The 14536-nt window shown below is 40.2% G+C and overlaps 2 protein-coding genes and 1 long non-coding RNA gene across 7 annotated transcripts in view; 1 reads left to right on the top strand and 2 right to left on the bottom strand.

Moving 5' to 3' along the window:
* SFT2D2 (SFT2 domain containing 2) overlaps window positions 1–2403 on the bottom strand; it is a 25059-nt gene extending 22656 nt beyond the window's left edge. The window contains exon 1 of one of the 2 annotated variants that reach the window (XR_009762861.1): window positions 2107–2403. Coding sequence is in view for 1 of the 2 variants with exons in the window: in XM_061628270.1 (XP_061484254.1) it covers window positions 2107–2169 (63 nt within the window). In the remaining variant the exon portion in view is untranslated. The remainder of the gene's footprint in view (window positions 1–2106) is intronic. The other variant, XM_061628270.1, reaches the window with a different exon arrangement.
* LOC133385378 (uncharacterized) lies at window positions 1741–12602 on the top strand. Its single transcript, XR_009762862.1, has 4 exons — window positions 1741–2577; window positions 5354–5452; window positions 7562–7775; window positions 11338–12602. It is a non-coding gene; the product is annotated as an uncharacterized LOC133385378 (long non-coding RNA).
* TIPRL (TOR signaling pathway regulator) lies at window positions 4786–14536 on the bottom strand. 4 transcript variants are annotated; one of them, XM_061628267.1, is made up of 7 exons: window positions 14139–14536; window positions 12425–12604; window positions 11564–11663; window positions 11323–11454; window positions 10434–10529; window positions 8239–8301; window positions 4786–7827 (listed from the first exon to the last, which is right to left on the bottom strand). In XM_061628267.1, the coding sequence occupies exons 1-7, from the start codon at window positions 14234–14236 to the stop codon at window positions 7693–7695; spliced, it is 804 nt and encodes a 267-aa protein (XP_061484251.1). In that variant the 5' UTR covers window positions 14237–14536; the 3' UTR covers window positions 4786–7692. The 4 variants fall into 4 exon arrangements, with proteins under 4 accessions (XP_061484251.1, XP_061484250.1, XP_061484252.1 ...); XM_061628266.1 differs by lacking the exon at window positions 14139–14536 and adding an exon at window positions 13609–13873; XM_061628268.1 differs by lacking the exon at window positions 14139–14536 and adding an exon at window positions 13421–13542.

The following is a 14536-nucleotide window of genomic DNA, read 5'->3' as shown; positions in this document are numbered from 1 at the left end:
CAGGGAAGGTAGAATCTTTAGCAAGGATTCAAACACACACACACAAGCTCGCTCAGAACTCTCCGTTCCCAGCATTGCGACTCTCTGACATTTGGAAGAGTATTAGATATGGTGCAGAGAACTGCAGTAGGTTCTCTACCCTGCACAACCACTTTCCACTAGTGCAAAGCCACTGGATACAACCCACCAAAAATATGTTAATAGTATTAAATAGAACTTATTCCTATTTAAAAACAAATGACATCTGCAAACACTGCACTACTTTTGTTTGTATTACATGTTGTTCTTTGCTAGAAAGAAATGTTGCCTGTTGTATTTGCTTTTTACTAATGACTAATTCCCTATCACATTTACACACTGGAACCAAAATAGACTTTACTTATGGACCACCAATTAAGACTGGTTTATTCAACATTAGCTGATCATTAAAGTTTGCAGGCCAAGCTTTTTAGTACTTGCCAAACAACCTCAAAGATATACCCTAATAAAGTGGTGTTTTGCTTCTCATCGCATGCCTTGCAAATTCTACCCAGGGTGCCTTTGGTAGTAAACAACTATTACACACCTTCCTTTCCGCCTTTCTCCCTTGAGATAAGAACAGAAGAATACAAATAGTGCACAACTGGATCAGGCCACTGGTCTCTCTACTCCAGGATTATGTTCTCACAATGGCTAACCAGGTACAGGATATGAGCACCCTTGGCACTCTCCAGCTCCTGATCCCCAGCAATTCAGGGACATGGTGGTTCTGATACTAGAGATAATATAACCATTATGATTAGTAGCCATTGATTCTATCCTGTATTTTTCACATTTCCTTCAATGTATTTTAAAAAATGCAGTTAAGCCTTTTGTGATAAGCTAACGAAGGGTGCAATCCAACTCGCATTTACGCTGGGCTGAGGGGAGTTGGATGCAATGGATCTCCAGCTGAGTTGGCTGGATCCTGGCTCAGCCAGGCTACCCCAGCATAAATCCTTCAGTCTGGCTCAGGCAGGCCCCAGCCCGCTCAGACAAGACCAGCTCAAATGGAGGTGTAAGGCCCAAAAAAGGGGCATGTCAGGGGAGGGGTCGAGGTGACGGGACTTAGCCACATCCAACTCATGCTTGGAGCACTCTTGCAGGTCCCAATCCAGGCAAAAGTTACACCAGAAAAAGGTAGGTCTAAGAAAAAAATGCAACAGAGGTTAACTGAGACGGCTTATTCCCCGGTAGGGGTATTTGGAAGAGCAGGTTTTTACTTTCTGGTTCCTGTGTGCAGCTCTCAGACGAGCTGGCATTCAGCCAACCTAGAGGCTCCTGAATGGTAATTGGATGCTGACTTCCCCCAAGTTCAATCGCTCTGTAAATAATCAGTGGAGAGGCAACCAGCTAATCCAGTGTAAGATTCTTCAGTCAGTTGGATTGCTCCAATATCTTTTATTTTTTAAAAACCACCTGCAGTGGTCACAGTCCTTCTTGGCTCCTCTTAGATTACAATTAACGGGTTGTGGACTCTTGTGCAGCTAGCAAGAGAAGTACCAAAGGAGCGGTAGCACTTTCCTCAAATGAATTAAAACAGACTAAAATAACTTTTCCATTACGATCCCAATTAAGCGTGCCCCAGTGTGGACCTTTAACCGGCCTCTGGTGCTGGTGATGTCAGCGGCTAAAAATCTTGTGAGGAAGGAAGGAAGTCATTACATTAAAAACATAAGCACACACCCTTTGAAATGAAAGGGGCGAGTGAGGCACCAGAACGGGTCTCTCGCGTACTGCAATTAAAGGCACAGAAGCCCTGCGGGGTGGGAAGGTAGCCGCTGGCCTTCCTAGCAGGATGGAGACAGGAAACAACAGATAGCTGAGGACCTCTTGAAAGGTGTGGGAGGATAAAGGGGGCAAAGGGACAAACACCAACGACCTCAGAACGGGTTGCGCTTATTTCCCTAAAACTAGTGGGGGTGGGGGCTAAGAGCTCGAGTGAGGAACAGCACCTCAGTTTTGGGGCGAAGAGATCCCAGCAGTAGCTATAGACAGGAAGAACACGACCAAAGGCAAAAGCCTAACTCAATTCAGGAGAAAGACACGTGGGGACTCCACCCCTTCGACTCGTCTGGTGAGGGTTACCTCGGCCAGGACCCCCGGCTCTTCGGCGTCCTTCCCGCTTAGAACCCGCTTCAGCTTGTCCATTCCGCGCGGCCCAGACACTTGTTGCCTTCGGAGTTCCACCTACAGTGATGCCGTCTCTGCTTCACAAGCCAAGCAACCCGCCTCCGAAGACTACAACTCCCAACATGCAAAGAAGCCGGAGGCTCGTGAAGCTTTCCTCATGCCCATCGGAGCGACCAACCCGAGCCCTCTGGTGCAAGGCACATTGGGAAATGTAGTTAGGTATACTTCCCGCACCTGCGTGTTGCACTACTCTTTTGAAGTCTGGACTCCGCCTGTGGCCTCTTTGTTCACTTGTACTGTATATAGGTTATGCTGGTGCTTTTTCCCCGAGAGTAGTAAGTCGAGTAAGAGAATATCGCTTTTGGATTGAAGACTACTATTTGCACTTTTGTTTAAAGCGGGTCTTGTGTTTGTCTTCCTAACTAGGTACGTTGATTAGTATTTCTATTTTGCTTATTGATTGAAAGATTGCGGCTTTATAAGTGCCGTATGAGTGAGCTAGTGTGAGACGGAATCCAGACTCACAGATCAGGACTCGAAAGGTATGTCAGAGTCCTAATGTTATGTTTTAATGGATTTCCCGTCTATAGATCTTTTCCAAAGTATTTCCCAGACAGATTTTTATGACCAAACCTCCTCCCCAAACAAAAACCAATGCTAGTCCTGCTCAGAGTAGACTCGTTGAAGTTAATGGGCATGATTAATTTAGGCTAATTAATTTCAGTAGGCCTATTCTGAACAGGACAGATGAATACAACTCCAAATTATTAAAAAGTGATTCGTGCTTGCTTCCGGTTTCTTAGTGTGGGCAGATGTATAAACGAATTTACTGCTAGCCCCACTGGAAGCGTTCCTTCTAATGTAAGGAGCAAGATTTTTGGCAGGAGCACAACACAGGACTGAAGAGTTAAATGTCAACACTGCGCTTCCTGCAATCCTAAAAGTTATGCAGTTGTTCACGTTTTTAAAATGTGATTTTTAAATGCCAAGATGTATTTAGTCACATCTAGTTTAGCCTTAGGGGGATCAGACACAACGCTGCTGCTCTGTTCTTTTTTTACTGAAGACTTACAGTGCCATCTTCTGCCTTTTAGATGCACAGCACTAGAGTATAGTATCGGGAAAGATAACTGACTGGGGGAAAAGGGAGGGGATTTATTTGCATTCCAGCCTTAATTCCACCATATAGTCACTTTTTAGTCAACATTTTCCCATCCACATACAATCTTGTGATAATGTACAAATTGGCCCTTGAGATACTTAGAAAACAAAATCCCAGTTGTAGAGTTTATGAACTAAGAGAAGGCGAGCTCCTTTCTTCATGGCAGAAAAGGTAAAGAAAAAGGTGTGAGAGCCAGAGTCTGTCTCCTAGGTGTCAAGGGCCAGCTAAAGATCACCTCCACAGTGAGTGGCTCAGGGGTTACATGCCCTGCCACCTATGTAGCAGTGGGCAAGCTGCATAGTCCCAAGGAGCCAGTTGCCCCCCAGCTGGCAGTTGCGGACAAGGAAGGGGCTGGCTCGTGCAGCTGTGGCAAGCTGAGCAGGCCCTAGCCAGCTGGAGAGGACTAGCCTCAGAGGGAGGCAATGGTAAACCCCCTCTGAATACCGCTTACCATGACAACCCTATTCATAGGGTAGCCGTAAATCGGGATTGACTTGAAGGCAGTCCATTTCCATTTATGGAAACCAACAGAGCAGGAGGTGCTGAACCTGACATTCACCTCCCACTACCCCCAACTCTTAGTCACATTGCCTGGGGCTGATGGGAATTGGAGTTCAATGGCAGCTGGTTCCCCATCTCAATCTGTTATTACTAGCTAGGTAAGGAAAATATTTCTTACAGTAAAGACTGTTGGAAGTTGGGAGAGATTAAAATGTGTCATACATTTTCATTTAGTGACAGATCCTTATAGTATGAACCATCACATATTTGACTGGCTACAGAATAATATTAAAGGCTTCTTTCACACATGGGCTGGGGTGCAGTGTAAAAATTGCTTCTGCACAAATTCCACTGAAATGAAGGGGAGCTGCCCAGTTTCCCTCCATTTCAATAGGGCTTGTGCTAAAGATAATGATAATATTCTGTAGCCAATCAGGGTTTCAGCTTGCTCCATTTAGAGAATACTTACTAAAATAACTCCCCTGTATAGGCAATCTTAGGCCCTATCCGCACTATACATTTAAAGCAGTATCATACCACTTTAAAACAGTCATGGCTTCCCCCAAAAGAATCCTGGGAACTATACTTTGTTCAGGGTGCTAAGAGTTACTAGGAGATCCCTGTTCCTCTCACAGAAATATAATTCCCAGAGTTCCCTGGGAAGAGGGATTGTTAACCTACTCTGGAAATTGCAATTGTAGGAGGGGAGCAGGGGTGTCACAACTCAGCACCCAGGACAAACTACAGTTCCCAGGATTTTGAGGGGGAAGCTATGACTGTTTAAAATAGTGATACTGCTTTAAATGTATAGTGCAGATGCAGCCTTAACTTCCTTTTGTGTATGACATAGCATACAGAATGTCCAACAATAAGGAGCAATTGTGTGTTCCTTTTTGCATGTAGTTAAGGTTCTTCCCCCATCCTTTCTATGTGTTTTGTAGCACCAGGTAAGGTAAATAAAACTGACAGTCTGACATCAAGTGTATTTAACACAACGGCATTAACACCATACAAGACTACCAAGGGACTATGATGCAGTTTTTCAGCCTTTCTCACAGGCAAGCTTGATTTTGCCATAGCCATTTCTATCCATTTGTGACAGAACAGAAAAATATGTAAATATATTACTACACTTGGATTCTGGTACCCTTGTAAGTTAGCAGATAGCAGTATGAACAACACCACTTCTAATATCAGTCTGCATCCCAATTTTTTTCTTTTTCTTCAAAATTAAATACTGAAGAATACAATAGGATTCATTACGAGAATTGCTTGCCCTTGCTTTGGGGGGTCTTACCTTTTCACTGAATAGTATACAGAAACTATCTGTACCTATTTCATCTCAGTCCCTTCTCTAGGTCAAGCAATCATCAGCTATTTTAATATACACCTAGTAATCATGAAAGAACAGAAAGGTAGCCACAACTGAATACAGTTAACGTGAGCAAATGAAATATTCCTAAGAATACAATTATCAGCTTGACTATCTGATTTCTTCCTTAGTAAACTGTAATGTCAACACATGCATGTTATTTACAGGTTATATATACTCATTCCTTAGAGAAATCAATTTTCAGAGCAAACTGCATCAATGAACTAATGAACGATTTGCATGAAGTCAAGGTCTTCCCTATGCAGGTATGCTCATTAGTATCCTTTTTACCACTGATCCTTTGAGATAAGTCTTAATATGCTTTACAACTTAGGAGTCCAATCTTATGCATGTTTACTCAGAAATAAGTCCTACAACATTCAAGGGAACTCCTATCTAAATATGCATAGCATTGGATTGCATACTCCAAATAAGTAGTGAGGAATCTGAGAATGAAAGTCCACTCACTTTTTCAAAATGAATTGGTAGCACAGAAACACAAGCAAGCCCAAAACACTTCTCAGGAGTCTTCCACTTTAGTCAAATAGAAAAGAATACTGTCATGACAGCTGAAATGCATATGCTACTACTAGGAGGAGGGCATGTCTAGAATTCTGCTGCCATTGGGGGAAAAAAAACAACTCCAGTTTTACTCAATATTGTCATAACCTCAAATCTCTCTTTTTCTAGCTTCCTCCAAAGGGAGAGGAATATAGCGAAATGTTGAGACCAAAAGTGATTACACTTCTGAAAAACATTAATTAAATAATAACTTTTTCCCAAAGCAGTTCACTTAGTCTCTTATTAGAAATGAAGAATGGGCCCAGAACAGCCCACATGAAAGACAGGGTTTCCTCCAAGATACATAGCTCATGGGGAGGGCAGGGGAAGAATTTTGCAGCATAGGCTGCTCTGAAACAAGTATGAATATCCTTGTAATCATTTTAGGTTAAAATATCATTAATGTACAATAGCTTGAAGTTGACCACTAAGATATTATGAATTGTTAACACTGTATACAGGATTCACATGAATGTACAATGTCATCAATATACCCTCCCATAATTTTTTTTATTAAATGGAGGTAACCTTTTTAGATTGCCAAGTATGTGGTACTGTGCAATCCATTTCAACAACTGCTATCCTATTAAATGTCTAGCCTGCTTAAGAACCAAGGACTTCTGCATACACAAGGCAGCCCCATCCATTTTTTCCGATTTCTCCAGCCTGCTGTATGTTGAGGAACCTTCAATCCTCAGGAGTGGCTTTCAGAGGGGTGTAGGGCGAAGAGCCAAGAAAAACACACTGCATGAACAGAATTCCACTTATTCTTCTTTGGATCCAAACCTTTGTTAAATTGCTTTTCTTGACCGGTGAAAGAGGCATCAGGCCACATCCAATGGTGTCTGTGTGAGAGCAAAAAGGACTTCTGCTCATGCAACAGGACTTTACATTCTTCTTCTCCTCACTCCAGCCTTCTGTGCATCCTCAAAATCTGCTTCAAGCTCAGGGGATTTTGTGGGAGGACAGTGACGTCTTGTTACATGAGCAGAAGTCTACTTCTACAACATTGGATTCCACCCTTAATTTCCTTTACAAGACATAAGCCTAGTTCACCTACAACATGAAACCATGGTTTATTCATACATGAACACTTTGCTCCTCCCCTGCTCCCATCTATGCTGCATGGGGGAAGAAAACAAGCCAGAGTCTGCCTTGTTGTGATATGTGAACCTGGACTCATTGCTTGGAGAGAAACAAAACAAACAACGGGAAAGGCCAAGGTTTGTTCTTGGTTTACTGCTTGCGGTTTGGAGAGAATCAAACCACAAGTAGAGGTTCCCACGTCACAACATCCTGGACTCAGGATAGTTTCCTCCTCCACATGGTGCAATCAGGAGTGAGGAAGGAAGTGCTCATGCATGTAAAACCATTGTTTATTTTAAAACTATGGCTTAATGTTGCATGTGAACCAGGCCAAATGACATTTCCTGTTTATAGACAGATACCAAGCAACTGATCAAAACAGTAATACCATCCAATACATAACAGAGATCCACAAACTCATGAAGATCACTGCGCTCAGTCCGACAAGTCATATAAAGCAGGGTCCTTTTATAACCAAGACTATGTTAAAACAAAGTTCTTAAAAGCCATTTGCACTTATGAATGAGTCTTATTTTTCCCAAACCCTCCAAACTTTCTTGAACTGCAGTATGCTTCAGAAGAATTACTGATGATTTGGGGGTGTATTCTCCAATGTCACATAACTCCAGTTCAGAACTGGTTTATCATTGGCTTCCAGGTGCATTTGAAATAGACACAATGAAATATTAGCAAAACCTTGAAATTAACTCCCCTTTGCCCATCCACAGCTACAGAAATATTAGTCAGACATCCAAATAGATGTGTATCCAGCAAGTACAGAAATCTTCAGTGGCAACGACCAAGAAGCTGTCTCCAGAGCAAGGTCTGTTTCAAGTCCACAAAATTATGTAGATTCCACTTAAGTGCCTTCTGGTGCTGCTGCAGATTCAGGATGCAAATCCTCTGGAAACTCCAGCTTCTCACAAATATTCTCCTTGACAGGTAAATACTGAGCAATCTCATTAGGATCCGTGAAAAGGGGTGGAGGAACATGCTTAAAACCAAAAGAGAGAACCTTGCTGAACACAGCCAAATAGAAACTACTTCTATACAGAATTATAATGGACACTTAAATTAGAGTTAGTTAGATGTTCTGTTTATATAACGTTTATGCATATTAAAGCCAATAAATTTCTTCTTCAAGTGATTCCTTCCACATAACTGAAGAGTTTGAGAAACACGCCCAAGTAGAGAAAAGGTGCATTACACTTGAGACTAAAGCATATTAAAAAAAACTTATAAAACAAAAATAATTTTTATTTGTTAATTTCATTTCCCTGGCAACAAAACTCAAGAAATATTCACTAAAGGTAGTTATCTACCAGTACCCCATCACAAAGTAATCTGCATCAGGAAGTTACCAATGCTGATGAGAGAAAAACTATTATGCTTAAAATGTTAATACCTTTAAACTTGATATTTTGCTTTCCCTTGAAGTATATTCTCGTAACATGTAGCGTTTATCAGCCTAGTAATAAAGAAAATAGGTGAAATGTAATTGCATAAAGTATAAGATTCTACATGCACTGTAAGATTCTACATGCAGGCATCGTTTCAATCAATGTGATTTTAATACACAGGAATTAACATAAGTTGCCAGTTGGATTTGAGAACATGCTTTTCCCCTTTCAACTTTAATTTAAATGGTCATCTACTACTTTAGACATAAAAAACTGCTAGCATTTCCCATGAAGATGAACATCTGACATCAGGCACTCTACAGATTATACACAAGTAATGAACCAATTGTGTTTCTCTCAAAGGTATCCTTGATGAAGTAGTGTATATTACATAGGATGCATGGATGCAACTAAATCTAGCAAGACCAATAAAGAAATTATACCTAGGCAATATTACCATATCATTTGTGAATGAACAGAACGGTTTTCTTAATTTAAGAAATATTGTTCTAATGCTGTATGAATGGGTCTTGACACCTGGTCTTGTTACTGAATTTATGTCGTATTTTAATTTGTATTTATTGTAATGTGATTTTATTTGTGTTAAGAATGGGGGAGCAGTATCCCAGTTTTTCTGTACAAAGGGTGGAGAATTCTTACCAGCAGGCATCCAGGTCTTTAAAGCTAAAATTGTGCCACAGATTCTTTTTGGAGCTCCAATTTGGTTTCCGTACTATAGAAGTTCTTTTGAAGGAATTCAATCTCATTTCCTCAAGTTAATTTTTAGAGTTCCCAAATGTGTTGCTGGAGCCCTTTGTCTGGAAGCAGGGTTGAATTCCTTGAAATGTTTGCCTTGGATCCATTCTGTTCATTTCTGGCTTCACTGCAGTTATGTGCTTACCTCTAATTCTCTGGCCTATAAAGTACTGACAGATGCCTATGAATCTCCCTGGAGGAAGACTATGGAGCATAAAGTTAGTACAGTAGGTCTTTCTCCTTCCTATTTGACATCTATGGATTTGGTGAGTGCTAACATGGTAGTCAAGCAGAGTCTACTGGATACAGACCATCAAGAGCTCCATGGAGCTGCATGGGGCCCATGTTTCCTTCAGTCACTGGATCTTTTAGGTTACCCTTGTAAAGATGGAAAGCCTTATTTGGGATGCTTAACCATACGAAAATATAGGAAGTCTTTTTCCCTAGCAAGGTTTAATGTTCTCCCTTCTAAATTACTTGATGGCAGATATAATAAAACTCCCATGAATTCTAGATGTTGCCCCTGTAACAATGCAGAGGTTGAGTCCATCCTGCACGTTCTTTTGTATTGCAGTTTCTATCAAGGGGCCAGGAAGGACTTAATATACCCTATTATCCACTCTTTCCCTGGTTGTTCTAGTAAATCTCTTAACTATTATATTACTTCAAGGTAACTATTATATTACTAACAAGTCAATTATGGAGCAAGCGGCCAAATTTTTGAACTTGGCTATTAGACTATTAATGATTGGTAGTCTCCAAACCAACTGTATGTTATTTGGTCCTTTGTAACAAAATTTAGGTATTATTTCACTTATTGATATATATATTCCATTTATATATTTTTTAAATGAAGTAATATCTGTTTTCATCTGATGATTCAGTGAAAGCAATTTGATTTGAAATGTTTAAAAATAAACCTGAATAATCTTAAACCATTTCTACTACAAAACTGTGTATCAATTAAAGTACTGATGACTATGCATCCATGGGTGTCTGCAGGATTTTTTTGGCAAATTAAAACACTGAAGGGGGGAGCAGGCTAGTTTTTCACAAAAAAATGATAGCACATTTTGCCTCATATCTCAGGATGTACAAATACTAGAAACTTTTTAAAATGAAAGCTAGAAATCTAGGGATTATGGTTCATCCAGGGAGGGCAACTAACCCCTTCCCTCTGCGATGCCCATGCACACATCTCCCTCTCAGTATGCAGAGTTCTATGAGGACAAAAATCATGTGAAGGGAAGTCTTTGTAGGACTCCAGAAATCTACTCAAACTAGCTAGACAATTACAAAGAAATAGGAAGCTCTCCTCTCATCATGATACTACTATGCTAAACAGTCATAAATATACCAATAACATGGCATTTCACTTCTAAATACTAGAGATTATCCCGCATCTTTTATGGCCTATAGAAGAAAATAAGAATGTTAAGATTACCTCATGATAAAGCCTAGTGTCATTCATCCTGATAAGCACACCATCAACTCGCAAGAAAAATCTCAGCAGCACAAAGAAGCTTGAAGGCATTACCCTCTGCCAAAAAAAGGAAAAATAATTTGTAGTTGCACACATCCACGACATTTTGCTCTTACAAGTCAATCTAGCAGAAACTACAGTGTGGTGTTAAAAGCAGAGGACAGTTCTTATTCCATTATACAAGAAAACATTTTAGTTGTAGGTATGTACCTCTAAAAGGAAACATTACCCAACAGTAAAGCTTAACTAAGATGTTTGGCCTGTCCTTGGTTTGAACAGAAAATCTTATGAAACAGATGGAAATCAACCACAATGTTAACATTTTTGTTATGCGTTGTTGCAAAGTAATTATATTACAAGCTCAAATTTAAATTTTCAGATAGTAAATCAGTTTGCACAAATACTTTTATAACTGCAAGTTAATATGACCAATACAGAACTCCCACTGAATCAGATTAGAGTTTATAAGTTAATAATCTTGTTTTCACAGAACCTCACAAGCAAGATACTTCTGCCCCAATGTCTTAAGGAAAGCAAGAGTCAGAGTGGAATTTGCAGATAGCTCTTTATTTTTTAAAAAGATTATGTACTGCTTAATGCCAAAACAGTCTTCTTAGTAGTGTAAAAACCAGTATCATCCTGCGCTTCTGTTAGGCTTCCCTGTAATGTAAGTGGGGTGATGGGGGTGGAAGTAGACATTTTAAAGAGATATCTTTAAAACAGAGGTGGGGAAAAGGAAATTTGGGTACTGCACCTTCCTGCTTTTTCCTTCAGTTCAACTGTAAAAACATTTTCTACTGTGAGATATCACAGTACTGTCAGATATCACACATAAAATGACTGAACTCACTATTTTTACACTCAGGCTTGAAACTCCATGATCATGAAGTTCATCTTCAAACAGCAGTACTTCCTCAAAGAACATAATCTGTTCCCTGGCTTTCAGTTTCTCTGTATCTATGTGTTCTGTTGTGGCAGAAACCTGGAAAAAGCATATAAAGTATGTTGCCTTATAATAGTGCTCTTCAGAAATTTTTAACAGATTCGTACATCAAAGTAGTCAACCATCAAGAACAGAATTAAAAGTGTACCTTTAACTTTATTGTATCACCTAGAAGAGTCCCTTTGTAATCTGTTGTATAGGTCCAGTCATATGGGTTAACAACTTCCTTTGTGTGCTCAGGTTCAGACCTCAAAGAAAAAGATAGACAACTTTGTAGCATGTCAGATACAGAACCAGGCAAAGACTGTCTAGGGATAGATACAATTTCTTAAATAAACTGTGCAATTTTACCTGTGTAAATACCCATGTATCTGCAAATGCCTAGAGATTTTGAACATTGGCATAAAATTATCAGCTGTATAAAATCAAGTGTTTTGTTTGTTCTAAAACAGATGGAATCATGTAGTATAATTTTATTTTCCAAACTCTTCAAAATATAGTCCAGTTTGCCAACAGATCTCTATTGTGCTAGGATATAGCTTCAGCTGAGAGCCCCTCCTATGTATAGGAAGCTATCTTATTGCATATATGAAACTAATTAACTTTTGTAAACTGTTCTGAAAGGTGCCATAAATTCTTTATTTAATGGATTTATTCTAAAAACAGATGTGTTAATTAAATTGAATACTTTTCATTTGGGGCATAAACATAGTTGATTCTTTTGCGCATGCTACTCTTTACATTCAAACAAAATTAATTGTGTGCAAGACTGAGTATCTGAGTATTTTGAACTTACAGTCAGTCTTGCATCATGATCTCAAAAGCCATAACTCAAGAGAGAAAAAATGTACAAGAATAACTTCTTTATGTAAAGGGAAAAGAGACAAATGTTTAAGTATGTATCAAGGTCACACACACCAAGTGACCGACATAAAAAAGTACAAATGAAAACAAATCCTCCAAAGTAGCTAACTGTATTAATTTGAGGATGAACGTATGTTTTCATTACCTGCTTTCTTGCCACTCTTCTGCACAGGCAACTTTAACCATTCCTTGAGAGTTATTTACGCATCTTAAAGCATCAGTTGCATTGAATTCTATCCCAAAGAGAGATTCATGTTGAATTCTTAAGACATTGTCTCCAAACATCATTTCTGGAACACAAGGCATATGTAGTTCTTCAGCTAATCTGCATGGAAACAAGAAGTTGCATCACTTTGGAACTATTTCTCACTAGCTACATAATTTAAAATAATTTGCTTTTGAGTATTCCAGTATGTCATATCTAATTCTGAATACCATGACATTGAAAGTGTTTTGCTCATTTAAGATTATATTAGGAATGGGAAGGCTATCCTCCCCACAACCCATATATTCCTTTCACATTTAGGTCTGTCTCATAAGTCCTCAGATTCTTATTTAGACCACAGCAGGAGGTTAATACATGCACCGGAAGTCACAGTTGGCCATACCTTCTCAGTACATGGACACGACAAACCTGCATGCAGGATAATACTTTAGTATTAATAAGAGGGCTTACCACAAACTTAATAACATGCAAAGCAGTCCTCAGAATGCAAGAAAGTTAGGTACAATCATTGAAAAATCAACTAGAAATAATTAGTGAAATATGTGTGAGATTGATCAGATCACCTAGTCATCTTGCAGAAGCACTGTAGCATCATAGCTTAATTTCTTAAGAGTTACCAGTTCTGAAACATAAGCATCCTTCCACTTATTCCACCACTAACTTTGCTGACCAGCTGCCATGCCAAAAATCAACTGCTTACTACTACAGAGATCTCTACAAGTCGCTCTCTTTTCTGCAACACATAATGTCAAATATGTTGTAGATTTGGGATCAGGGGGATTATAAGAAAATGAACAGGGGGAATAGTCGGGGCCACCTTTCACAGGAAATGTTTTACATTTCAACTGCAAAGGAAGTTTCCATGCTATGGAAAGCATTTTGTATCATTGACATTGGTCAATAAAAGCCACTGACATCAGCGCAGTCAGAATTACTTCGTTGTAGCTGAAGGTCTTGGCAGCTACAAGAAACGGGCTCCTAGTAACTGTTTACTCCGCAGGGCTCGGGAAACGAACGCAAGGCGGTGCCGAGCCAATAGCGCTAACCCAGCGTCCCTTACGGGGAGGTCTCCGCTCCTCTCCAGCATCCCCGCTCACTCGCACCTTTCGGCCTCGGACGACTTGATGATGTGGGTCCGGGCAGCCGTCAGCTTCCACGGCCCGAAAGTGAACTCGCGCCGGCTGCTCTTGAAGACGGGCATCATGATGGCGGCGATGGAGCGAGCATAAAAACAGAAAAACGCTTCCTGAGGTGCCTACAATATCAAAGCCCCGAAAAACAACCTTCGAAAGACTCGACTTTTCCTCCCCAAAACAGCCGCCGCCGGAAGTAAAAAAAAACATTTTCCGTTTCCGAGTTCATTCCCAGGTGGATGAAAAGAGGCTGCTGTCTTCTCCGATAAAACTTCCGGTTCTTGGTTGCAATTGGTGCAGCATTCCATGTGCGGGGCAGATAAGAATGTGAAAACTCAAGCGTGGCAAGCAGGGGCTGGAAACTCTTTTTCGATACAGTGTTTCAAATAATTGTGCTCCCTCCCCCCATCCCATACAAAGTGATAAAGAAGCTAAACAAGGACGAGTTCTTCGGTTGTTTTCTTGGTGAAATAGAGACATGGGGATAGGGAAAAGAGTACCTGTTGAATTTTGCCTTTTTATGCAGGTCTGTAGCCACAGGAGAACCTGCCTCCCTCGAAGTTGTTCTAGGCTCCTTGCCTGAATGTTTAGTTTTCATTTAAACAAAGTAAATTTCTAGCGGTTTTACTTCTGGAGCTATAAGGAAAGTGCGCAGCAAGGATGATACGCAAATGCTCACTAAGTAAACTTGCTCCCACTATTCAGTGGGCTAGCCAATGCAAAAGCACTGAGATATCTGACAAAGGACTAGGTCCTAATTTTTACATTTTCTAAATTAATGTTTAATACCATTGATTTTAAATTGGCTGGACACTCATACACATTGAGAAAAGGGCTGTAGCTCAGTGGCAGAACATATGCTCTGCATGCAGGAAGTTCCAGGTTAAATCCCCAACCC

This window comes from Rhineura floridana, chromosome 5 (genome assembly GCF_030035675.1).
Source record: "Rhineura floridana isolate rRhiFlo1 chromosome 5, rRhiFlo1.hap2, whole genome shotgun sequence".
NCBI classification, from domain to species: Eukaryota; Metazoa; Chordata; class Lepidosauria; order Squamata; family Rhineuridae; genus Rhineura; species Rhineura floridana.
This window is presented reverse-complemented; position numbering and strand designations above follow the sequence as displayed.

Coding starts and splice junctions, on each gene's coding strand:
- TIPRL (XM_061628266.1), bottom strand. CDS start 13,709: ATGATGCCCGTCTTCAAGAGCAGCCGGCGCGAGTTCACTTTCGGGCCG. Junction 11,664..12,424: donor GAAGAGTGGCAAGAAAGCAG/GTAATGAAAACA, acceptor TTTTTCTTTGAG/GTCTGAACCTGAGCACACAA. Junction 7,828..8,238: donor GCAAAATATCAAGTTTAAAG/GTATTAACATTT, acceptor TTTGGTTTTAAG/CATGTTCCTCCACCCCTTTT.